This window comes from Serinus canaria, chromosome 17 (genome assembly GCF_022539315.1).
Source record: "Serinus canaria isolate serCan28SL12 chromosome 17, serCan2020, whole genome shotgun sequence".
Lineage (NCBI taxonomy): Eukaryota > Metazoa > Chordata > Aves > Passeriformes > Fringillidae > Serinus > Serinus canaria.
This window is the reverse complement of record NC_066330.1, coordinates 8953210-8977591: the sequence shown is the minus strand read 5'-3', so window position 1 is coordinate 8977591 and position 24382 is coordinate 8953210. Positions and strand designations below refer to the sequence as shown.

Here is a 24382-nt window from a genome sequence, read left to right as displayed (position 1 = left end):
AGGAAGAAATTTTTCACAGAAAGGGTGATCAAGTTGTGGAATGGCTGCCCAGGGAGGTGTGGAGTCCCCATCCCTGGGTGTGTTTAACAAAGCCTGGATGTGGCACTGGGTGCCAGGGCTGAGTTGAGGTGTTGGGGCTGGGTTGGCCTCAGTGATCTTGAAGTTCTCTTCCAACCCAACCCAGGGATTCTGGGAATTCTGGGAATTCTGTGACTCATCCCAGCAGCTCCAGGTCCTCTTGCTGGTCCCAGAGCTGGAGGCAGCTCTGCAGGTGGGGCCTCACCAGAGCAGATGGAAGGTCAGATGGATTCCCAGCACAATTATGGGTATCTCCTTACTCTGGGATCCTTGGTGCTGGAGACAGTTTCCTCACTGAGTCCTTGCACCTCCTGTGAGAAAGGGGAGAAAAGTTGCAGCATGGTCAGTTGTGAAGAGGCTTCTCCTCAAAAGCTCCAAGCTCAAGGTGAGAGGGAGTTGTGCTGCTCCTGTGTCCTGAGATCCAGAGGGAGGATCTGCCTCTTCCTGGGAAAAAGGCTGTAGGTCTCAGATTTTGTCTCAGATCTTATTCTTCAGCTGGGAACACGTTGTCCTTGGAGTCTCCTTTGATGATCTTGCTGCTGTTTTCAAGGAGAGCAGATCACGTGGGATAATTAATACTCCTGAAACTTCCTCCCCTTTTGCAAATGTTGGCACAGGTCTCCTTGCAGGCTCCTCACTACGGTGTTAATAAAGCCTCTCTCATCTCATTATTGCTTCCTGGATTTCAGGGAACTTTATGCCCATGGTGTTCCATGACTGGCTTTCATTTAAAATTAATTTAAAATTTAAAATTTAAAACCCCTTTTTTATTTTGAGTAATTGAAGCTGCGTTTTTCAAGGCATTTCCAAAGACACCCAGGATGGCCCTGGGCCAGCTCTGCTCACCCCCTATGGATGTGCCAGGCTGGGAATGGAAATCCAAGGCAGAATGGAAATCTCTCCCCACACTCAGCTGAAGCTGCAGATTGCAGGAGGTCAGAGGATGGCGGAATCATGGAATCTCCTGAGCTGGAGGGGGACCCCAAGGACCATCCAATGCCACCCCTGTCCCTGCCCAGCCCCCCACCAACCCCACCCTGGCATCCCTGGCAGCGCTGTCCAAAGGCTCCTGGAGCTCTGGCAGCCTCGGGGCCGTGCCCATTCCCTGGGGAGCCTGGGCAGTGCCAGCACCCTCTGGGGGAAGAGCCTTGCCCTGGTCTCACAGAAGTCACAGAATCCCTGGGTTGGGTTGGAAGAGACCTTCGAGACCATCCAGCCCCAACACCTCAACTCAACCCTGGCACCCAGTGCCACATCCAGGCTTTGTTAAACACACCCAGGGATGGGGACTCCACCCCTCCCTGGGCAGCCATTCCACAACTTTATCACCTTTCTGTAAAGAACTTTTTCCTGATATCCAACCTGAATTTCCTTTGGTGAAGCCTGAGGCTGTGAGCTCTCATTCTCCAGCCTTTCCCTGGCTCCTGTTACTGTCCCAGAGCAGAGATGGGAGCTGCCCCAGAGTGCAAAGCACCTGGAATCCAGGCTCATCCAGCTGAAATTTTCCTTGTATCTGTTGCCCCTTTTCTGTCTCTGTGCACCTCTGCATAAAGTTTGGCACCATCTCCTTTTTTCATTCCTGGAATCATAAAATTAAAATTACAAGAGACTTTCTTGTAGCATCTGTTCTGCTGCAGCCTCTGAGAACCTCCTGTGCTGCACTAAACAAGGTGATTAATCCCCACCTTTTGAGGTTTGATTCTTTTCCTCATCTTTTCTCCAGAGAGAGAGCTTTGCCTTCTGCTGTTTGGTTTTTCTTGGTAGTGTAGGTGGTTTTTGCCTCTTTTGGTTTTTTTTTTTTTTTTGGTTTTGTTTTTAACATTTCACTCTTGCTGTTGCTTATTGGCCTCCAGATCCAAACTTAAAATGCCAAAGGCAGTGTTTGCTGTAGCTTCAAGTTCTCAAAACTTGATGTAGAAATTGAAGCCTCCTGCTCTGTTCCTTCTGCCCTTTGTTTCATCATAGGTGATAAATTTTCCCATCAGAAGCTTCCCAGACTGTGATATGTGAAGGAAAAGGAAACAGAAGGGGCTCTTCCATAATTACAGGGCTATAAAGGCATAATAAAAATAAATGTGGTAACAGGAGACACAACACCTCTGAATATGAGCCCTCAGAGTCAGCACTTCTGTTGGGTAGAAAGGTATTTTTATCATCAGAGGATGGTACAGAAACTTACACCCCACACCCAAAAGTTTCCATCTCTTGCAAGTACAGAAGTCCCAAAACATCTCTGCAATTAAATTTGACCTTTAAAAATATCAGATCCAGGGCTTTCCTTTGAAATTCCTTTCTAGAGACAATGAGGATATGATTTAATGCTCCTTCCCCCACCCAAGGGTGCAGGTGGGCACTGCCTTCGCACAGCTCATGGACACACAGAAAGAATTGTGCCAAACTCTGCCTGGCTCCTCTTTGCCATTGCACAGGGATTTCCTTCTGCCAGCAGGCCCCTGGTGCTGTGCAAAGAGGAACAAAAATTTCCCTGCATGAAGAGCTCTGCCCACCAAGGGCTCATGGATTAATTTAGTCTCTTCTCCTGTTCCCAGATTTCGCAGAGTTTGTGTTCCTGGGGCTGTTCCTCACTGAGATGTCCCTGAAGATGTATGGGCTGGGGCCAAGGAATTACTTCCACTCTTCATTCAACTGCTTTGACTTTGGGGTGAGTAACGTCCAGCAGGGTGGATAAATTATGGGATGGTTTGGGGTGGTTAAAATCATCTAATTCCAACCCTCTGCCATGGCAGGGACACCTCCCACTGTCCCAGGTTGCCCCAGCCCCGTCCAACCTGGCCTTGGGCACTGCCAGGGATCCAGGGGCAGCCAGAGCTGCTCTGGAAATTCCATTCCAACCCCTCCCCACCCTCACAGGGAAGAATTCCTTCCCAATACCCCCTCCATCCTGTCACTCCATGTCCTTGAACCCCCTCCCTGGGACGAGCAGGTGTCTCTCCTGTCATTCAGGTGCTGGGTGTTTGAGGATGAGTGTGGAAATCCACGGGAAGTGCTCCTGGGGGGAGCAGCCCCTGTATAAATTAGCAGTGAAATGCATTAAGCTTCCCTCGTTATCCTCCTTTTGGAAGAGAAGTGACAGCCGGGGGATTTCATTTCCTCCAGCCCCGGGCTGTTGGCAGCATCAGCACCCCGGAGTGCTCTGATTGCCGGCAGATTCTGTCCCTCCCCTTGCAACGAGCTGATTGAAAGACAAAAAAAACCCCCACAAATCTTCCTGCTCGTGTCACCCACTGAGCAGCCTTCACCTGGAGTCACACGGGCAGAGCTTTGCAGAATCACCAGGAGCAGCAGAGCAAACACCTGATGAGGTGACAGCAGGGCAATAATTCCAATTCTTTCAGTGCAGAAGTCCAGGCTCTGCAGCTGGTGTGGATAGCGGAGCTGGGTTTGGCGTGTGGATGTTAATTTACTCATTAAAAGCTATTAGCTGTGATCTGTGCTCAGAGGAGAACTCCCCTCTCCTATCTGCAGAGGGCTGAGCAGGACCCAGGCTGTTGAAACACCCCAGATATGGAGCTCTAGATCCAGGCACAGGGAGAGGGACTCAGGTCACTCTGCTCCTCACCCAGCCCTGCTCTGACATTCAGGCTGCTGTTTTTGGCTTTTATCTGCCAAAATGCTGGGAGTGACTCTTCCTCCATGAAGCCAAATTCCTCTGCTCCCACAAGGGAGGAGGAGCTGTTGTCACCTTCAGCAAGTGACCCTCCTAAATCCAAGGCTCTGAGTAGAGCCAATTTATCTTTTGGGGCTGTGGTCGTGGCAGCAGCAAAGCTCAGAGTAATCTGAATTTGAGGTTCAATCACCCAGCTGTGTCCAGCACCCCGAGGTGTTGCACGAGGCTGTCCCAGATGTGGGGCTCTGGTTTTGGGGTGTCCTGGCAGCTGTGGTTGTTCAGGAACACATCATCACAGAGTGGTGACATGCAGGTGCTTTTATTGAAGAGCTCTGGGTGTCAGGGGTACAGACCCAAATCTGACTCCAGCACGGGTTCAGGATTGTGAAAAACGCCAGTCACTTGTTTTTAAAATTTTAAAAGTTTAATAGTAATAAAATGGTTATAAGAATAGTAATATAATTAGAGTAATAAGAATTTGGACAATTTGGATTAGGACAGCACAGGACAATAAAAACAAAAAGTTACAGACAGTCTGGGTACCTCTTTCTGGGCAAAATAAGCCCAAAAGAGGACACCCCTAAACAGAGGATTAACCCTTAAAAGCAACAGCCTGTTGCATATTCATACACCTCATCCATGATGCATAAATCCCATTCCAACACAGGATTCTGTCTGGGCAGTGTCAGCTTCTTTCTCTTAATCCTAATGGTGTTTTCAGGGATGAGTGAGGCAGGAAGAAGTTCATTTCTGATAATGGAGCAATAAATTCTCTTTCTCTGAAAGCTTTAGGTGTGCTGTGTCTGCCATCTCAGTGCAAGTTCTTTCTTTAAAAGAAGTATCTTACACAACATAGTTTCTATTTTAACATTGTTGTAACCTAAAACTATATTTAACACACTACTTAAAAAAATTAATATAGTCTAACTTTCTAACATAACACATATAATATTCATTTTAATATTTGAGAAAAGCCAATCATAAAATAGGCATTTTTCACAGGATGAACATGTTTTTATAGCCTTATCATTACATAACTACATATCAATTATTAAACTTACATTGTTCTATTGTATACATTGATTTCATCCAAGCATGGATTTTGTAATTTCCATCAAACCCCCCAGACATCGTTTCTCATGATTCCTGTTATGATTAAACAATAATTATATTCAATTACCAAACAATCATCACATTTAACAATCACATCATTTATCATAGCCATTAAATGATTATACAGGTGCAGTTTTGCATGATCCAGTAACATTTTCCCAGGGCCTACCAGGCCCGACCTTTCTTTCCAACCCCCCCTGAATATCCCATGATTTTAGAAACATTTTATCCCTACACTATCAGGGTGGCTCAGAGGGTTGGGATAATCTGTGGTATTTTTGGGGTCCCCTGTTGTTGGGAGGAAATGATGACTCTGACACCATGTTCTTAGAAGGCTAATTTATTATTTTATGTTACTATATTATATTAAAGAATGCTACACTAAACTATTCTAAAGAATAGAGAGAGGATCCAGACAGAAGGCTTAACAAGGTACCAATGAAAACTCCTGACTCTCCAGAGCCCCAACACAGCTGGACAATGATTGGTCATTAAGTAAAAACAATTCACATGTTGGATAAACAATCTCCAGCCACATTCCAAAGCAGCAAAACACAGGAGAAGCAAATGAGATAATATTGTTTTTATTTTTATCTGAGGTTTCTCAGCTTCCCAGGAGAAGAATCCTGGGCAAAGAGGAATTTTCAGAAAATATGACAGTGGCAGGATGGGTTGTCCTGCACAGCACAAGGGACAGTGCCCAGACCCAGACTGTCCATAAATTGTCCTTTAGGGGTGTCACTGATGCCCTGTGCAGGCTGCCCTAGAACAGAGGCCAGACAGGGCTACAGAATAAAATAGGGATTTATTAAAAGCCTCAATGGATTCACCTTTGGCAGCACAAGGGCTGATGTCCTGCACTGGGTGGGCTCTGAGCTGCCCCCCAGGCTGGCTGCCAATTTCCTCAGATCTCCAAATCCAGGATGCTTCTTCCACAATGAGAGCTTCTCAAGGACGGGTGATTTAGGAACTTGCACAAGGCAAAAAGCTGCACTGAGGAGGTGCCTGAGCTTTGTGGGCTGTGCAGCCCTGGCAGGGAGCTCCGCCAGGGTTTCCCAGGAGGAAAAGCTGTTGATCTGTTGCTAATTCTTCCTCCTTCAGAGAATCCATAGGGATCCTCCTTCTGTCTGTGTTGTTCCCTGCCTCACCCACCTTCCAGCCCCCAGAATGAGTTCAGCACTGGAACATCACAGAGCTCTGTACCCAGTTTTGTCTGACAAACCACCGAGATGGAACCGTGCGAGCTCAAAGGGTGAAACAACAAACCAGAGCAACATCTGCCTGGGGAGCAGCACTCCAGGGGGAACCAGGCTTCCAGGAGGGGCTGCTGAGGAAAGCTAATTATCACTGCCATGTACAAGGGCTGAGGAAAGGATTTTGCTGATTCATGAGTGCCTGGGTTTGAAAAGACAGGTGTCTGTTAAGGAAGGCAGGAGCCACCTGTAAAATGGAAAACGAAAAATATATTATTTACATTTTACTCCAAATTATTCTGATTTTGAAACTAAGAGGCTCTCAGGCAAGGATATGGGAATAGGAATAACAGTTTTTTCCTAGGAAAATTAAAATTAAAAATGCAATAGTACAAACAAACAAACAAAAAACCCCAACAAACCTCAACTGCCAGAGTGAGAACAGGCCCTGACTCCTGTGTGTCAGGGTGGTGGCACAGTCCATCCCAGGGGGGCTCAGGGTGGTGGCACAGTCCCATCCCAGGGGGGCTCAGGTGTGGCACAGTCCCATCCCGGGGGGCTCAGCCCTCCTGCAGTGCCAGCTGTGGTTCTGCTGGAGCAGGGATCCTGCACAAGGGGGGAGTTTTCCTCTGCAGCTCCAGGGCTGCTGGAGATGGGCCTGCTCTCCCTCTGGGAATGCAGGGCAGCAGAAAGCTGCTCCTCTGGGAATGCAGTGGGCAAAGGCTGCTGGGCTGTTCCCAGGGCAGATTGGATCCAGGTAGGAATGCTTGGCTCCTCCCCTGGGCGGAGCATCTCCCCATGGGATGGTGGAATTTGATCAGCCCTGCAGGGACACTCCCTGGCCATGGACAGCAGAGATCTCCTGGAGGGAGGATTGGCTGTGGGAGAGATAAAGAAAACTGCCCAATGGACAGCAGAGAATTGCCCCAGCTCTGACAGAGGGTGACAGAACACACACCCAGCTACACCAGAGGCAATGAGGGATCCCAGTGGTGGGAGAGAAATTTTAGTTCTTTCTTCAGATGGCAGACACTGGAATTATCAACTCTTGTGGGATTCCCTTTCCCTCTTCATTTTCTGGAAGCTCAGGGCACAGTGGGTGTTGCAGGACACTCAAACAGTGATGGAATTTTCAGAGACATTCAAGTTTTTATAATAAAAAGGTGGGAAAAGGAACTTTTGGCATTTGCAGTTGAGCCAGCCTTAAAATGTTCTAATTAAAAATTATTGTCCTTCAAAAAAAGATGTTTAAGGTAGTTTGATTGCTAGAGAAGAAAGCAGCAAGCTCCTCTCAGTGTATAAATCACAGTGTTCTCCTCCTGGGATGGAGAAAGCTGGGGTGGGTTTTTCCAGTTCTCCTGGCTAATTTAGGATTCTCCTGAACTTTTTGTAACAAAGGAATTCCCAGTGCTGCTGCCCCCATTTATGCTCCCTCCCACAGCACGAACCAGTGAGAACCAGTTCTGAACTGGTGTTTATGGTGTGCTCTGCCCAGCAGGGCCCACGGGCAGTGGGAGCTCAGAAATGTTAGGTTAATGTGAATTACACCAGGAATTGGCAGGGAAATGCCTGTTTGATCCTATTAACTCTGCAGAAACCTGTGTGGGTTTAATTGTCCTTCCCAGCTGTGCCCAACCCATCTCTGTTTGTCCTTTTCCTAATGAGGGATTTTTGAGAAGATTTTTCCCTTGCTTGAGGTGATTCTCTGCCATCCTTAAACCAACCAGAAAAACAAAATTTGAAAAGCCCACCTTGATTTGGGACAGTTTTTTCAGCGCCCCAAGGCTGAGGGCCAGGCAGATGATGGGATGTCTGTACCAAAGGCTTTGCAGGATCTCATAATAATTATTGCTTTAATTGCTCTCCTCTAAAGACTCTCAGCTGCCAGAAGTTTCTGGTAGATGTTACCCAGAGCTGCTATTCTGCTGTAGATGAGGAGTTTTAGTCCTTCTGATGGGAAGGGGAGGATGGGGCACACCTCCACACCTCTGCAGGTTGTGTGGGCTGGGAAAAGGAATGACAGTGGGCTGACAGGAAACTGTCCTTTTTTGCTTTGGTTTTAAGCTTGTTTGAAACAGAAATCTCAGGTTATCACTTGTATTTTATGGTTAAAAGCCCAAGTTTATTTTCTTTCTGAGTCCCATCCACTGCTGGCATTTGCAGTTGAGCCAGCATTAAAAAAAATCTAATTAAAAATCACAGTGTCCTTCAAAAAAAAAAGGTATTTTAAGGTAGCTTGATTGCTAGAGAAGAAAGCAACAAGCTCCTCTCTGTGTATAATCACAGTGTTCTCCTCCTGGCTATGGAGAAAGCTGGGGTGAGGTTTTTCCAGTCCTCCTGGCTAATTTAGGTTCTCCTGAACAGCCTGAACTCTGGTTCCTGAGCACCCAGGGGGCTCAGCAGCAGCTGTGCCCTTGTTGGACCCAGGACATTCCTCTGGCTGCCCTGGAGGACTCCAGACCCTGGCAGGGGGCTCAGAGACCCTGGCACGGAGTCAGAAACACCTGTGCCTTTGATTTTAACCCATGGAAACAATTACCACCTTGTGTGAGGAGTTACAAGCCACAAGAGTTTGAATAGAATGACAGTGAATTTATCACAGGGTGAAAATGCAGAATTTGGGGGTTTTTAGAATGGAGGCTCAAGAAGCAAGATGGAGGAATCTGGGCATGTTCTGTCCTTCTTCTTCTTCTTGTCCTCCATCTCCTGCTGGGATGGTGACACTTCTGGATTGGTTTAGAGCAGAGACAGACTGTCTAACAGAGGTGATGGGTATTGGGAATTATTGTAAATAAAGTACACACAGTTCTTAGTATAAAGAGCCAACACCACCCCAAGGGCAGGGACTGTGCCACAACCCGACCTGCTGGGCAGAGCTCAGCAGGGCAGAGAAGGAATGGAATAGATAAGAGAAAATAAACAACCTTGAGAAGCAGAACCCAGGAATCTCAACTTCTTCAGTCGTGGGGCTGGAAAAAGGAGACTTTCTGGGGAGCACAGAAACCCGAGATGCCCTCTCTGAGGTGGTCTCTCCCTGCAGGTGATCGTGGGCAGTATCTTTGAGGTGATTTGGGCTGCAGTGAAGCCGGGAACCTCCTTTGGCATCAGCGTCCTGCGCGCCCTGCGGCTGCTGAGGATCTTCAAAGTGACCAAGTAAGTGCAGCTCCCTTGGCAACCACTGCAGGCTCTGAGCCCCCCAGGAGATCCCTGGCCCCAGCCCCAGGGCCAGGAGGAGTGCTTTCCACATTTATCATCAATAAACTAATAATTAAATCACTACAAAGTTAAAAATAAACCCCAACCCAGTGGGGCAGCTGGCACAAAATCCCTGCCTGCCCCAACCTCCAAGGTCTGCACTGCCTGGGGGGGACAGGAGCAGATTGAATCTGCAGGTGCAGAATTCCCCTTCCCTTGGATGGGCAGTTGGAAATTGTGGGAATTCCTGAGCCTGGATTTACACCCACAATGGATTTTAAAAGCCCTTTCTCTCCTCAGCCTCATGTGCAGGTTTGTCTGCCCTTGCTTCCTCAGTGGGCTGACAGCAGAATGTCCTTCTTTGCTTTCTCTTCAGGCTTGTTTAAAACAAAAATATTGTGTTATCACTTGTGCTTTGTGGTAAAAACCCCAAGTTTTATTTTCTTTCTAAGTCCCATCAACTTGCCACTGATCTGATGACAGTTCCTTCAGGGGGAATGACAGTGGGCTGACAGGAGAATGTCCTTTTTGCTTTGGGTTTAAGCTTGTTTAAAGCAGAAATCTCATGTTATCACTACTATTTTGTGGTAAAAAGTTGTTTTTTTCTTTCTGAGTCCTGTCAACTTAGGATGTCCTTCTTGGCTTTATCTTCAGGCTTGTTTAAAACAAAAATACTATGTTATCACTTGTATTTTGTGGTAAAAACTCCAAGTTTTATTTTCTTTTTAAGTCCCATCAACTTTCTACTGATCTGATGACAATTCCTCAAGTATCCAGGCTCTGGAAAAGCAGCTTCCCTGGGGATTGCTGGGTGCTAATCCTGGGGCTGAGCTGCTGGGCAGACACAAATCTGAAAGGTGTTCCTGCTGCCTGGGCTGGGAATGTTGGAGTTTTTCAGGCTGGAGGCTCTGAGGTGGAATTTTCACTCAGGTTTCCACAGCTTTTCTGTTGTTTCTGTGCTCCTGCCTTGAGTCAATGTGTGCTGGCTTCAGCAAACAGCTCCTGTGCCATCTCCAAACCCATCCAGAGCTGTTTCTGCAGGATTGCTGTGGAATTTGATGACAAATTTAGGTGCTCCTGCTGTTGTTTTCCACCTTATTTTTTACACCCTTACCTCTTCAGTGCTGCCTTGCTTCCATCACTCCCTAAATTCTTCGTGCCTTGAAGTAACAGGAGCAGGGACAGCCCCTCCCTCCAAAAACACCCCAACCACCTGAAATAGATACAGAAATTCTGAGCAAAACTGTCATTTGAAGTAACCTGGAATGAGGGTTGTAGCTCTGTGGGGCTGATTTGTACCTGCTAATTGTTTATTGCTAATTACTATTATTCAGATCCCAGGTTTGTGTGTGGTACTGTGTCATTTGGGAAAACAGGGTCGGAACTTTTAAGTTCTGTAAATGCCCAGCAAAAAAAGTGCCTGCACCAAAAATGTCACTGTGCTGTACTTTTGCACTGATTTATGTGTGGGGAACTCCTGGGTTTGCAGCAAATTCAGAGCAATTTTCACCAGTTCATTTTACCCAGAGCTGCTGAGATCTGCTCTTGCTGATTGGGTGCAGTGCTTTGTAAATATTTGGGATGTTTTTGCAAGTTACAATTTTATTTTTGTGGGTCCTGACCACGGATTGCAGTCACCATGATAAAGGGATGAATCATGGAATTATTTAGGTTGGAAAAGATCTTCAAAGCCATTGTGTCTAACCAGTCTTTCCAAGGCCACCACTCACCCATGTCCCCAAGTGCCACATCTGCAGGGATGGTGACCCCACCACTGCCTGGGCAGCCTGGCCAGGGCTTGACAAACATTTTAATGAAGAAATTGTTCCCAATATCCAACCTAAACCTGTGTGGGACAATTTGAGGCCGTTCCCTCTGTTAGTGCTCATTCCTTGGGAGAAGAGATTTAACTTCACAAACCCAGCTGAGGGCTCTGCCCCTTCTCAGGACAACAAGTGACACTCTCAAGCCACTGAGGCTGAAGTTCCCCTGCCTTACTTAAGTGGATTTTTCACCTCACATGACAGAATTGAGTTCATTGCGTGACCAGAGCCAGGTCCCTGCAGCTCCCAGGGGGAATCCTGCATTATCCCAGTGCCTGGGGGAAGAGACAGGTGTGTGCTGAGGAGGGCAGGAGCTGCCTGTAAAATGGAAAATGCAACCCCCTCCTTCCAAATTATTATAATTCTGGAATTAAGGGGCTCTCAGGCAAGGATATGGAAGTAGGAATAACAGTTCTTTACTAGGAAAACTAAAAATACAAATGTAATAGTGCAAACAACCACTGCCAGAGTCAGAGCAGGCCCTGACCCCTGTGTGTCAGGGTGGTGGCACAGTCCCATCCCAGGGGGGCTCAGGGTGGTGGCACAGTCCCATCCCAGGGGGGCTCAGGGTGGTGGCACAGTCCCATCCCAGGGGGGCTCAGGGTGGTGGCACAGTCCCATCCCAGGGGGGCTCAGGGTGGTGGCACAGTCCCATCCCAGGGGGGCTCAGGGTGGTGGCACAGTCCCATCCCAGGGGGGCTCAGCCCTCCTGCAGTGCCAGCTGTGGTTCTGCTGGAGCAGGGATCCTGCACAATGGGGGAGTTTTCCTCTGCAGCTCCAGGGCTGCTGGAGATGGGCCTGCTCTCCCTCTGGGAATGCAGGGCAGCAGAAAGCTGCTCCTCTGGGAATGCAGGGGGCAAAGGCTGCTGGGCTGTTCCCAGGGCAGATTGGATCCAGGTAGGAATGCTTGGCTCCTCCCCTGGGCGGAGCATCTCCCCATGGGATGGTGGAATTTGATCAGCCCTGCAGGGACACTCCCTGGCCATGGACAGCAGAGATCTCCTGGAGGGAGGGTGGGTGTGGGAGAGATAAAGAAAACTGCCCCATGAACAGAGAGAACTGCCCCAGCTCTGACAGAGGGTGACAGAACACACACCCAGCTACACCTGAGACACATGGGAAATAAATTCCTGTTAATTTCTCCCCAAAGTCTCTTCCTCACTCATGTTCTCCCCTGGCTACTCTGATCCAACGCAGGTACTGGAATTCCCTGAGGAATCTGGTGGTCTCCTTGCTGAACTCCATGAAGTCCATCATCAGTTTGCTTTTCCTGCTGTTCCTCTTCATCGTGGTCTTTGCTCTGCTGGGGATGCAGCTCTTCGGAGGGCAGTAAGTCGTTTATTTTTTTTTTTCCCTTTCTTAAACCAGGATTAAATTGTGAGAGTGTATTTTTTGTTTGGACTTAAATGTTTATTTGTTTTTATTTATGTTATGGTTTTATGAGTTGTGAGTTATATAGTACTTTTCTTTAACAAACCAAAAAATGGAGTGTATCTCTTTTTTTACAAGTTGTTTTAAGGATAAACTTTCTAATTAAGAAATGACACTTGAAATTTTTTCAACTCAATAACTAACTATTTGTGTTTTGTAATGTGGATTATTTGTTTAATGACACAATACTACTTAAACTTACCAAGAAGGAGGTGAAGAAGAAGATGAAGAAGGCCTAGCTTCTGTCTTAAAACTTCTATTTTGTTTTCTGCAATATGTGTACAAATTAGGTTTATATAATATATATTTTAAAACTTTAAGTTTTTTTAGTTTGTGATATTACACCCTTTTATTTAAACTACACACTTGTAATCTTACTTTTATTATTTAAGGAAAGATACTATTATGCAAGGTTTTTTTACAGCTTTAGGTCACATGTAGTGTTCTCTTGGGGGTTAGTGTCTGTTAGTACAGAAAATTAAAAGTTTTTAGTAACTAGGGTTCTAACTGTGAGTCTGAGGAATCTTTGTTCTGCCTGATTTCAGGGCTGGGATAGGGAAATAATTCCTGTTCTGGTGCTTTCTCTGGAGCTGGATTCTTTCCTAAGGGAGAATGTCCCCAGTTCCAAGCTCCCCCATCATCCCCTGGTGCCCAGGACACCCAGAGCTGAAAGAGGACTGGGGCAGCACTCTCTGTACTGGTAACCAGAGTGCCGTTGTATTTATCCTCTATAAAATATAATATCCAAAAATAAAACATAATGCTCTCTGGAATGTTTTCCTGCTGGAAAACACAGTTTGGTTGGATCTGATGATTCTCATTAGAAATGCTAGCAATGGTGAATTTTGCAGTAAGAACCATCACAGTGTTACCATTTAGCTCCAGCCTCACTTCTGAACTGAACTAATGAAATGGTTTTGTTTGGTCTTTTATTTTCCCAGTCAATACCTATTTGATCTTTAAAATGGTAAAAAGAAAATATCTGCTTAGAGAGTCATTTCAATTTGGGCTTTTACACATGAGGATGAAAACTTTTGGAATGGCTCATTCTGCAACATCATTGGAGAGTTGGATTGTTCATTTTAATTGGGGATGAAAATGAATTTCAAAGCATCGGAGTTTTCTCTGGGAATGAAATTGAGTTTTTGCTGATGGTTCTGTTAAGCACCTTTGGAGATGTTCCCCAGCCTGGGGTGTTACAGCCAGGTGGAACAAATGTTGCTCCCTGACTTGCTTGGTGGGGTTAGTGGGTGTTCCAGGGCTGCCTGGAGCTGCCCGTCCCTCCCCACTCTGGTTTTTATTTCTCCCTTCTCTCCAGGTTCAATTTCCAAGATGAAACTCCAACCACGAATTTCGATACCTTCCCTGCTGCCATCCTCACAGTCTTCCAGGTAAAGCCATTCCATGTCCTGGGGCTGTGCTAGAACTGAAATTCCTGGGTGTTTCTTCCTGCTTAGGGAGGACAAACAAGTCCCCAAAAACCTGTGGAATTTAGGAAAGGGGGAGTCCTTCCTTCCCATGTGTTTTACTTTGCTAACCGATGCATGCATCACTAAAAATCAAATTAAAAACCAATGCTGTGGTATGAAGGAAAACTAGAACAAAAGATTTATTACTAGGGGGAAAAATGCTGATAAAACAGATATTTCTGTGAATTAAAATCTGTGTGTGCCCGGGCTGTGCCACATCTGGGTTTGCCCTTTGTGTTCTCCAGCCCCTGCCCATGGAGTTGCAGCTCTGGCAGATGCAATGCTTGGATTTAAAGCTGAATTTCCAGCTGTTTCCTACCTGTCTTTTAAAAAAACAATAATAAAATGGTTTTAAATAATTTAAAATAATTTTAAAAGAATGTTTCAGGTGTTAGCCAGCTCAGGAGAGTTGGGGCTGCTCCAGCTGCAGGTGACCCTCACATATCCAGCATTTCCAGCCTTGTCCTGCACAGTGTGGGCTCCCCCTGACCCAAAACTCCCCGAAATTCAGAAGGCCTGGCTGATGTATTTCAGTGTCACGACCTCAAAAGGAGATAAAAAGGAAGGGAAGGGGGGTGATGGCAATTTCTGGATTAAGACAGAAAGAGAATCTCAAGGGAAGCCTGTCCTGAGAGCTCTGCAGGAGCCACTGCCCAGATGTGAGGCAGGTTCAGTGCTCACCTCACAGGATATTGACCATGACAGGGGATTAAGATTTGCATAAGATTTGCATAAGATTTTCCTGCTGTTCAAAGGAAGGGCTCAGAGACAGGTATTGCCAGGGAGCAGCTCCGGATATGAGCCATGGGAATGTTGGTTTTGCTTTGGGACTGGAGCTGCCTGTGGAATACTCAGCTGGAATATTTCCTGTTAGTCCCAGTGTGGGGTGAAGGAAAGCACATGGGTTTAAGATGTTGTCTGGAATGTCAGGGGTAGGAGCTAAACCCAGCAAAAGCCATCAGCCCTGGATTAACTGTGGTCTCTCAGAGGCTCTTTGATACCCTCTGCTCTCCTTCCATCCCAGTCCTGAACTGCAGCTCAGTGTTTCTTCACTCTGGGGCTGGGATCCCTTTCCAAGCTTTTCTTTTATAACTTCAGCCAGGATCAGTCAGAGACAGCATTCAATGTGCTGAATAAATAAAGTTAGATACACCCTGCCCCCCCTGTACTTTAGGAGAGTCTCTGTGTAAGAAGCTTCTCAAACAAGCCCTTCAGCCCTCTGCTTTAGCCCATTTTTATCCCAGCAGCCCAGGCTGGGTCATGGTCCCGTCTCTGGACACCCAGGATGGATTTTGTCCATCTGGCAGCTGGCTGAGCTCAGCCTGAACTCCCTCAGAGGAGCATCAACCTTCAGCTCCAGGCTCCTGAGGGACTCCCTGTGAGCCAAGTGCTCAGCTCTAAATAATCCAGATTCACACACAAACAACATCCATGAGCACAGAGCCTCTGGAAAGCAGAGTTCTGTGTCAGGTACCTGTGCCCTGCTCCCTGATTTCCTCTGGAAATCCTCTCAGGCTGCTGGGGACAGCTGGAAATGAGGGGTGGCAGTGGCAGGATGGGAGCAGAGCTCTGCCCTGCTCCTGACACTCAGAATCCCTGGGTTGGGTTGGAAGAGACCTTCCAGATCATCGAGTCCAACTCAACCCTGGCACCCAGTGCCACATCCAGGCTTTGTTAAACACACCCAGGGATGGGGACTCCACACCTCCCTGGGCAGCCATTCCAGAACTTTATCACTCTTTCTGTGAAAAACTTTTCCCTGATATCCAACCTGAATTTCCCTTGGTGCAGTCTGAGGCTGTGAGCTCTGGTTGTGTCAGTGCTGCTGGAGACAGAGCCCAGCCCAGCTGAGCACAGGCACCTTTCAGGAGCTGTGAGAGTGATGAGGGCACCCCTGAGTCTCCTTTTCTCCAGGCTGAGCACCCCCAGCTCCCTCAGGGGTTCCTCTCAGGGTTTGTGCTCCCAGCCCCTCTCCAGCCTCGCTGTCCCCTCTGGATGCTCTCCAGGTCCTCAATGTCCTTCCCAACCTGAGGGGCCAGAGCTGGGCACAGACTCCAGGTGTGCCCTCAGCAGTGCCAGTGTCTGGCTGTGGGTCACTGTCAGAGCCCCCTGCCCGTGGGGTATGACCTGGAGCTGCTGGCATTCAGCCTTCCCTCAGGCACCTCCCCTGCACTGCAGCCCCTGGAAGCAGCACGGTCCTGTCCCTGTCCCTGTCCCTCATGACTCCATTAACATTTCACAGCAGCTCCTGACAGCTGCTTTATTCCCTCACCTGCTGCCCCCTCAGTGTTAAACAGTGAGCTGCACTCCTAATGGTTATTTAGGGCAGCTGGGGGCAGTTTGGAGCCCAGGGAATAACAGAAATAATCTAAATACACACAGAAACAACATCCCTGAGCACAGAGCCTCTGGAAAGCAGAGTTCTGTGTTAGGTACCTGTGCCCTTGCTCCCAAGCCCTCATTGCCTGTGCCTCTCCCTCTGCAGTGCTGTCCTTCCCTCTCCTCAGCAAAAATTCCTTGCAGCATCCCTAAAGAGATCTGAGAGAGCTGAATGAATTTCATTAGCTGCTTGAGGACAGAGCCAGCAGATCCTGGATCCTTCAGGCTGCTCCCTAATTACTTAAGTAATTCCTGCAGCTGATGGGTGACAGTGGGAAGGACACCAGCTCCTCCTTCCAGGCCCTCAGGGAGCATCCTCAGCTTCTCCAGGCAGCCTGCTCAGTTCACATTATTTATCTCTCTGCAGAAGCCCCATAAAACATCTCTTTTTTTAAACTTGCTCTTTTTGTTCCACTCTTCCATTCCTAAATAATCCAAAAGTTGGATTTTGAACCCAGACCCTGCTGGACTTTGTCATACCTGGAAATCCTGGTCTTCTGCTTGGAAATAGAAAAGTTCCTCAGGGTTGCCCTTTCCATGAATATTTGTGTGATCAGAAATCACTTTATGGCTATTCCCAGAAATCAGGAGCAGCTGTGAATTCATGGAAATTCTGTGAATGCACATTTGTGGACAATACTCTGCATAATTGAGTGGCAGATTTGAAAGCCCAAAGCCCTGTTTCATATTCTGTGGTGCAAATCCAGAGTAGCTCCCGCACTGTTGGGTCTGAATCCTGATTTTGGAATTATTTGAGGCTGAATTGTGCATTTGGGAGAGGAGTTGGTGTCTGCACTGGGTGTCCTTGTGTCTAGACTCGCTTTTGCCCAGTGCTGCCATCAGCACCATCCCTGCAGCCAGAAATTTCCTCTCCCTCAGCAGCTGCCAGCCAGGCTGGAGTTTGCAGGCTGGAATGTGCAGTCATTCCAAGCATCCTGTGTGCACATGGAACTCCATTAGTAGAGCATACATATGGCTTGGGGCTTTTCATCTTCTTTTTTGTTTCGTTGTTTTTTGTTTTTGTTTTTTTTTTTTTTTTTTTTTTGTGGGTTTTTTGGTTGTTTTTTATGTTGTTTTGGTTTTTGTTTTTTGGGTTTTTTTTCTTTTTCACCTACTAAACCCAAAGACAACTTTCTGTTTAGGAGTTGGATTTTGACATCCCAGTGTTTTAATGCACTAAAAGTGGTCATTGTTTGGCTCTGCCAGGGCAGGCAGAGGATGTGCTGATAAGCCCAGAGTTCCAGATTTTGGTGAAGAAAGGAACAGCAGGCAATTCAGACAGGTGCAAAATGAGCATTTAGCATGGCAAGGCTTGTTGGAGTCTTGCACACTGATGAGTTTTCCTATTATTCCTGTGTTGTTAATTAGCCCTGGGTGGACAGAGGTGCAGCTCTGTGCTTGTCCCTGCCCAAGGACAAGGAGGATCAGAGTCCCCTTCAGGCTGTCCCCTGCTCTGTCCTTGCTCACACACAGAGTTTTTAGGGATTTTTTGGGGCTTTGTGGCCCTCTGGGTCAAACCTGGGGAAACTGAAGAGGAGCCCATGGTATGCAGCCCCTGCGGTGGTGCCCAGAGTGATGCCCAGGCCCATTCCAGCTGCAGGAAGGCTCTGCCAGCCCCGAGGGGCAGAGGAGGGGTGGCAGGTGGCAGAGCTGGGGACAGCGAGTGAGGGCTGGGGCAGCTGAGCAAACCCAACCCTGGCTGCAGGAAGGGCACGGGAGGGGCTGGCACTGGCACAGCTCCCACTGAGGGCACTGCTCTGGGAGCTCAGGGCTCTCCTGGGGCTGTGGGAAGTGCCCTGCACGGGACTGTGAACCCTGGGCTCTCTGCATGGCTCACAGAGGGACAGGGGGAGAAGGAAGTGTCAGAATGTCAAACTGGATTTTGTTTCCTCTGCCTGTGTGAGAGCCCCTGGTCAAGGTGGGCAGAGGGCAAGTGACCCAGAGGGGCAGGGCAGGGACACCCAGGCCAACCCCAGCCCCACCAACCCCACCCTGGCATCCCTGGCAGTGCTGTCCAAAGGCTCCTGGAGCTCTGGCAGCCTCGGGGCCGTGCCCGTTCCCTGGGGAGCCTGGGCAGTGCCAGCACCCTCTGGGGGAAGAACCTTGCCCTGAGCTCCAGCCTGAGCTGCCCTGGCCCAGCCCCAGCCGTGCCCTGGCTCCTGTCCCTGTCCCAGAGCAGAGATGGGAGCTGCCCCTCGGGAGGAGCTGCAGCCCCGGGGAGCTCTGCCCTCACTCTGCTCCAGCTGAACAATCCCAGAGCCCTCAGCTGCTCCTCACAGCCCCTCCAGACCCTTCCCCATCCCTGTGTCCCTCTTTTGGACACTCTCACAGATTTAGATCTTTTTCTGATATTGAGACACCCAAAACTCCCCAGCACTGGGGGTGAGGCTGCCCCAGCCCAGCCCAGAGCAGGACAGTCCCTCCCTCCCCCATGTGGTGATGCTGTGCCTGGTGTCCCCCACGGGCTCCTCATTTCCCAGGGACATTCCCTGGTGGCTTTGCTCTGCCTTTCACAGAATTCACACAATGACCAGGTTGGAAGAGACCTTCAAGACCATCGAGTCCAGCCCAGCCCAAACACCTCAGCTGAACCCTGGCACCCAGTGCCACATCCAGGCTTTGTTAAACACACCCAGGGATGGGGACTCCACACCTCCCTGGGCAGCCATTCCAGAACTTGATCACTCTTTCTGTAAAAAACTTTTTCCTGATATCCAACCTGAATTTCCCTTGGTGCAGTTTGAGGCTGTGAGCTCTGGTTGTGTCAGTGCTGGTGGAGACAGAGCCCAGCCCAGCTGAGCACAGGCACCTTTCAGGAGCTGTGAGAGTGATGGGGGCAGCCCTGAGTCTCCTTTTCTCCAGGCTGAGCACCCCCAGCTCCCTCAGGGGTTCCTCACAGGGTTTGTGTTCCCAGCCCCTCTCCAGCCTCGCTGTCCCCTCTGGATGCCCTCCAGGTCCTCAATGTCCTTCCCAACCTGAGGGGCCAGAGCTGGGCACAGTTCTCCAGGTGTGCCCTCAGCAGTGCCAGTGTCTGGCTGTGGGTCACTGTCAGAACCCCCTGCCCTTGAGTGCCACCTTCCAGGAGCTGTGGAGTGATGGGGTGACCCTTTCCTGTGAGTGACCCTGTGTGTCCCTCCTGCTCTGTGCAGATCCTGACGGGCGAGGACTGGAACGCTGTGATGTACCACGGCATAGAGTCGCAGGGCGGCGTCCATTCTGGAATGTTCTCCTCCATCTACTTCATCGTGCTCACCCTGTTTGGTAACTGTATCCTTCCATCCTTGGTGCCACAGTCCTGCCCACTGTCACCATCCGCTGGGCAAGAGGGGTTGTGATGGTTCCTTTCCAGATCCCAAAGTGCAGAAGACAAACAGCAGGGGCTGTCAGTTCAATCACAACAAATGCACTTTATTGAGGGCCAGCAGCAAATGCGATAGAGGGGTCAGAGAAGGGAATAAAGGATGGGAAGACAAAGGAGGAAGGGGAATATAGCTACCAACTATTGGAATATTACCAATATAGCCAGATGGGATGTGCCTGAGCTTGTCTGGCCCTTGGTGCTGAATCAAATAGTGGCACTGTGGTGTTTCACCCCAGGGACACTTTTGGCCATGGCTGGGTGGTGTTTCACCCCACAGACACTTTTGGCCATGGCTGGGTGGTGTTTCACCCCACAGACACTTTTGGCCATGGCTGGGTGGTGTTTCACCCCACAGACACTTTTGGCCATGGCTGGGTGGTGTTTCACCCCACAGACACTTTTGGCTGGCTGGGTGCTCCAGCTGGCACGTGGGGACAAGTCCAGGCGTGCAGGAGCTCTGGGGGTGCTGGGATGGAGCTTCCCCCCATAACAGGGGCTGCTCCTCAGGTTTCCCTCTGTGGAGAAGCTTTAGGGCCATGGGGAAGGAAGGAGTCTGTTCTGATGGAGGGTTTGGATCCAGAGCTTTGTTCTGGCCCACAGCCTCTGAACCCAGCCCCAGCTCCAGCAGAACTCCTGACCCTGTGGGTGCTGCTCCTTTTAACCCCGGGGAGAGGGCAGGGAAGGGGCAGGGAGCCACCAGCCAGGGACAGGAGGGGAGGTCTCAAGGGACAAAGGACGCCTGGATGGCCATGTGCTCCTGACAGCACTGGAGGTGAGTTGTCCAACTTGGCATCGCTTTTCTTATGGCAACATCAGAATTTTTAATTGAATTTAAAGGAATTTCATTTTAATTGTTGTGTTTGCCTTGAAAATGTTCTATTAAGAGTTCATTTAGATTGTGGGAGAAATAATTGAGGGTAGGTCAGAGCAGGACCTTGAGTATCATCACAAACTATTTGTTTTTAGCCAGGGGAGGATTGAGATGGGTTTGGTGGAGGTGAGTAGTTGATGGTGGAGATGAGGCTCCATTCTCTTGGTGCCTTTGTCTGGGGCACCTAAACCAGCTGTGCTGTCCCAAATGCTCAGAATTATCTCATTCCCACATTTAATTTAATTCTGGATCTTGGGTGTCAGGTTCTGGCAGTGTTCAGTGCTCCAAGCCTTGGCACATGAAGTGTCTGTTTTGTTCCTCTGAGAGGTGGAAATCTCTCGAGGGTAACAAGAAACTGGGAGCTTTCATCCCCCCAGTGTCCCAGGATGTCTGCTGGGGAAGGGGTGGTGTGTCCCAGAGGTCCAGGGAGGCAGGGACAGAGTGACACCAGGATGGGATTTGGGAAGGGAGGCTGTGTTTATATGTATTTTACATTTCATACACAAGCAGCTGGGTGTGAGGAGGAGAGCCAGGAGGGCAGAGGGGCTGTCCCTGTGACAGTGCTCTGTGACAGTGCCAGCACCAAGCAGCCACAGCATCACAGGTGTGAGGACACAGCCCTGAGCTGCACCAGGGGAGGTTTAGGCTGGACCTTAGGGAGAAGTTCTTCCCAGAAAGAGTGGTTGGGCAGTGAAGGGGCTGCCCAGGGGGTTTGGAGTCCCCCTCCCTGCAGTGTTTAAGGAAAGATTGGATGTGGCTCTGGGTGACAAGGTGGTGTCAGGTGTAGGATGGACTTGATCTCAAAGGGCTTTTCCAGCCTGATTGATTCTGTGACTGATTCTGTGATTGATCCTGTATTCCTGTGATTCTGTGATTGATTCTGTGATTGATTCTGTGACTGATTCTGTGATTCTGTGATTCCATGACTGATTCTGTGATTGATCCTGTAATCTTGTGATTCTGTGACTGATTCCATGACTGATTCTGTGATTCTGTGGCTGCAGCCACGAGCTGTGTGGATCCAGAGGGAGCATCCCTAAAACAGGAAACCAAGGAATTGTGGCTAAGCTGAGGCATCCCTGGCCACTTTGTTTGTTCTGCAAAGGGGGATGAGAACACCCCAGAGTGGGATGGGAATGCCCCAGAGTGGGATGGGAACGCCTCAGAGTGGGATGGGAACATCCCAAAGGGGGATGGGAACGTCCCAAAGTGGGATGAGAACGTCCCAGAGTGGGATGAGAACGTCCCAGAGTGGGATGAGAACGTCCCAAAGGGGGATGAGAACATCCCAGAATGGGATGAGAACGCCCCAGAGTGGGATGGGAACACCCCAGAGTGGGATGAGAATGTCCCAAAGGGGGATGGGAACGTCCCAAAGTGGGATGAGAGCTCCCAGTGCTGCTGCTCCACCCAGGAGCCCCTGCAAGGATTCCCTGACCTTCTCACTGGTTACAGTCCCAGCATTCCTCTTTTCCTTGGAGTCTTGTTTGTGCTGGAGATGCAGGAGAAGGGGAGGGGTGAACTGGGAGAAATGCTGGGGCTAAAGAGGGAGTTCCTGCAGAAATGGGCAGCTGCAGCTGGAGTGGAGGGGCCAGAAGGTGCCATCGATGACATTGGTGCCCATGGGTGGCACAGCAGTGCTCCAGCCCTTTGGCTTGGCTGGAATTCTGTCCTTCACGATGAGGAGCAGGGACAGGGAGGAGCAGGGCAGGCACTGGGAGCTGTGCCTGTCACACGAGTGTCCTCAAGGATTTATCCCATTCCTGGAGGAGCCGTGGCAGTGATGCTCAGACATCTCACAGCAGCCAGCCCAGCCCCTTCCAGAAACACCAGGCTCTGCAAAACTGGGTCAGAGGGGAGCTGGGAGGGAGGGAGAGCTCGAAATCCTCTGGGATTAGCATTTGGAAATGAGATTAAGCTGTAATCAGGCTTGACAGCCCAGCTGAGGGAGGGACTTGTCACCTCCAGCTGCTGAGCTCCAGCGTTCCTGAGGAACGGGGCAAGAATTCCCTTCCTCCCCTTTAATTCAGAGGGGACCTCTCCCTGCTCCTTTGGCTTCCAGTGCCAGGGAGAGAGCAGGGCATGTTCAAGAGGAGGGGATCTGCTGCCCCTGCCATGGATTTGGGATTTGGAGAGTGGGAACCTCACCCACCTTCTCCCTAAATGCCATCAGGAGCAGCTCTCTTGTTTTCCCTTCTGCTGCTGAGGTGATCAAGGACTGTTTTTCCTGAGTTCCTCCAGACATCTCCAGTGCCTCTGCCATGCCCTGTGCCCACAGCCCTGGTGGGCACAGGGCTGGTGGCTCCTTGAGCTCCTTGGGACATCACTGGGGCGTTGAGGAAGGAAGGAGGATGTGCCAGGTGGGATTCTTTGATCCTCCCTGAGTCCTGCAGGTTGGGATGAGTTTGCTGCAGGTGAGGTTCTGTGAGCTCAGAGAGAGAGAAGAATTTGCTTTTTCAGTGCATCATGGCAAGGAAGAGTTTGTTTTTCTAAGTGGGACGTGTCTCATGTTACGTTTCCATTTCCAGAGAGTCTGTGTGGAACCAGAAATGGTTTAATGAAAGTTTTATGAAAGTAACAAACAATGAAAGTAACAACAGGATTTGGCCCATTTTCCAGGAAATTACACCATGTCTGTGTTCACTGTTATCCACTTAATTGATAAATTGAGGCATCTGTTGAGACAACAAAAAAGAAGGAAAAAATACTCCAAGCAAAACTGCAGAGGAGGCTGAAAAGAAAAGCAGGAACTGCCTGGAGGATGCTGCCCTTTCCTGGCCCTCAAGTGCCAGGCAGGATGATTCTGGCTCCAGGCTCTGCCTCGTCCAGGTTACACAGCCTAGGGCAGAGCCTGGAGTTTGGGAGAGATTTGGGAATCCCCCAGGCCTGCAGAGAGGACTGAGAGACCTTTTTGGGGCAGAAACACCCAAGTCTGCCAGACTGTGTCTGCTTGGGAATGGAGCAGGGCAGGCTGATCTGATAGAAAGAAATTAATTCAGTTTCCAGGGGTTGCCTTTGTTACACGAGCCACCTCCAGAGGGGGAGGGAGGCAGGGGGAGGGAGGCAGTTCTCCTGCTGAGACTTTTATTCCCTGATAGGAGGCTTGGAAGGGTTTCCAGACTGTTGGAAGCACCCCAGAGGAAAAAAACCCAAACACCCAGCACAGCCCAGGGGTGCTCTCAGCCCCCCACTCTCAAAGAAAATGGAGGAATTAATGTCTTTGTAAAGGACAAATGGGGCTCTGGGTGGGAGGGGTGATGATTCCAGCGCTGGTTTTTCCTGTTCTGTGTCCACTGGGCTCCCTGGGATCAAGGTGCTCTCAGCCACTCCTCGCTGTCCTGCTGGGATGGAGGAAGAGCAGGTGATGGGCATCACACTCCAAACCTCCCCCTGGCCCTGAGGAATCATCTCCCAAGGGCAAAACCCAGGAGAAGTGCTGCTTCCTGCTGGAGAGACCCCAGGGCTCTGTGTCCATGCCCTGCAGGGCTTGGCAGTCAGGGAGGATGGAGAAATATCCAAAGGGATGGATGCAACTCCTGCTGGAGACAGACTTGATGGGCACCAGGCTCTGGGTGATGCCCTGTGCAGGCTGCCCTAGAGCAGAGGCTGGACAGAGCTAGAGAATAAAGCAGGGATTTATTAAAGGCCTCCATGGATCCACCTTGGGCAGCACCAGAGCCCAGCCAGGGCTGCACCCAAGATGACCCAAAATGGCCCCAAAATGCCCGGCCGGGCACGGGGTCTCTCCCTGGGATCAGCTCTGCTCCATTCCCACCTTGCAGTTCATTGTCCCAGCCCAGCTTTAGCCCAGGCACTCCCACCCTGCTTGTTTTTCTCTCTC

At 49.5% G+C, this 24382-nt stretch overlaps 1 protein-coding gene across 1 annotated transcript in view; it reads left to right on the top strand.

Annotated features, from left to right (window-relative positions):
• Positions 1-24382, top strand: part of LOC103819171 (voltage-dependent N-type calcium channel subunit alpha-1B) — a 91524-nt gene that overhangs the window by 13975 nt on the left and 53167 nt on the right. Inside the window, exons 4-8 of the mRNA XM_050981029.1 lie at positions 2628-2740; positions 9053-9165; positions 12228-12359; positions 13780-13852; positions 19459-19576. Coding sequence (XP_050836986.1) covers positions 2628-2740; positions 9053-9165; positions 12228-12359; positions 13780-13852; positions 19459-19576 — 549 coding nt within the window. The remainder of the gene's footprint in view (positions 1-2627; positions 2741-9052; positions 9166-12227; positions 12360-13779; positions 13853-19458; positions 19577-24382) is intronic.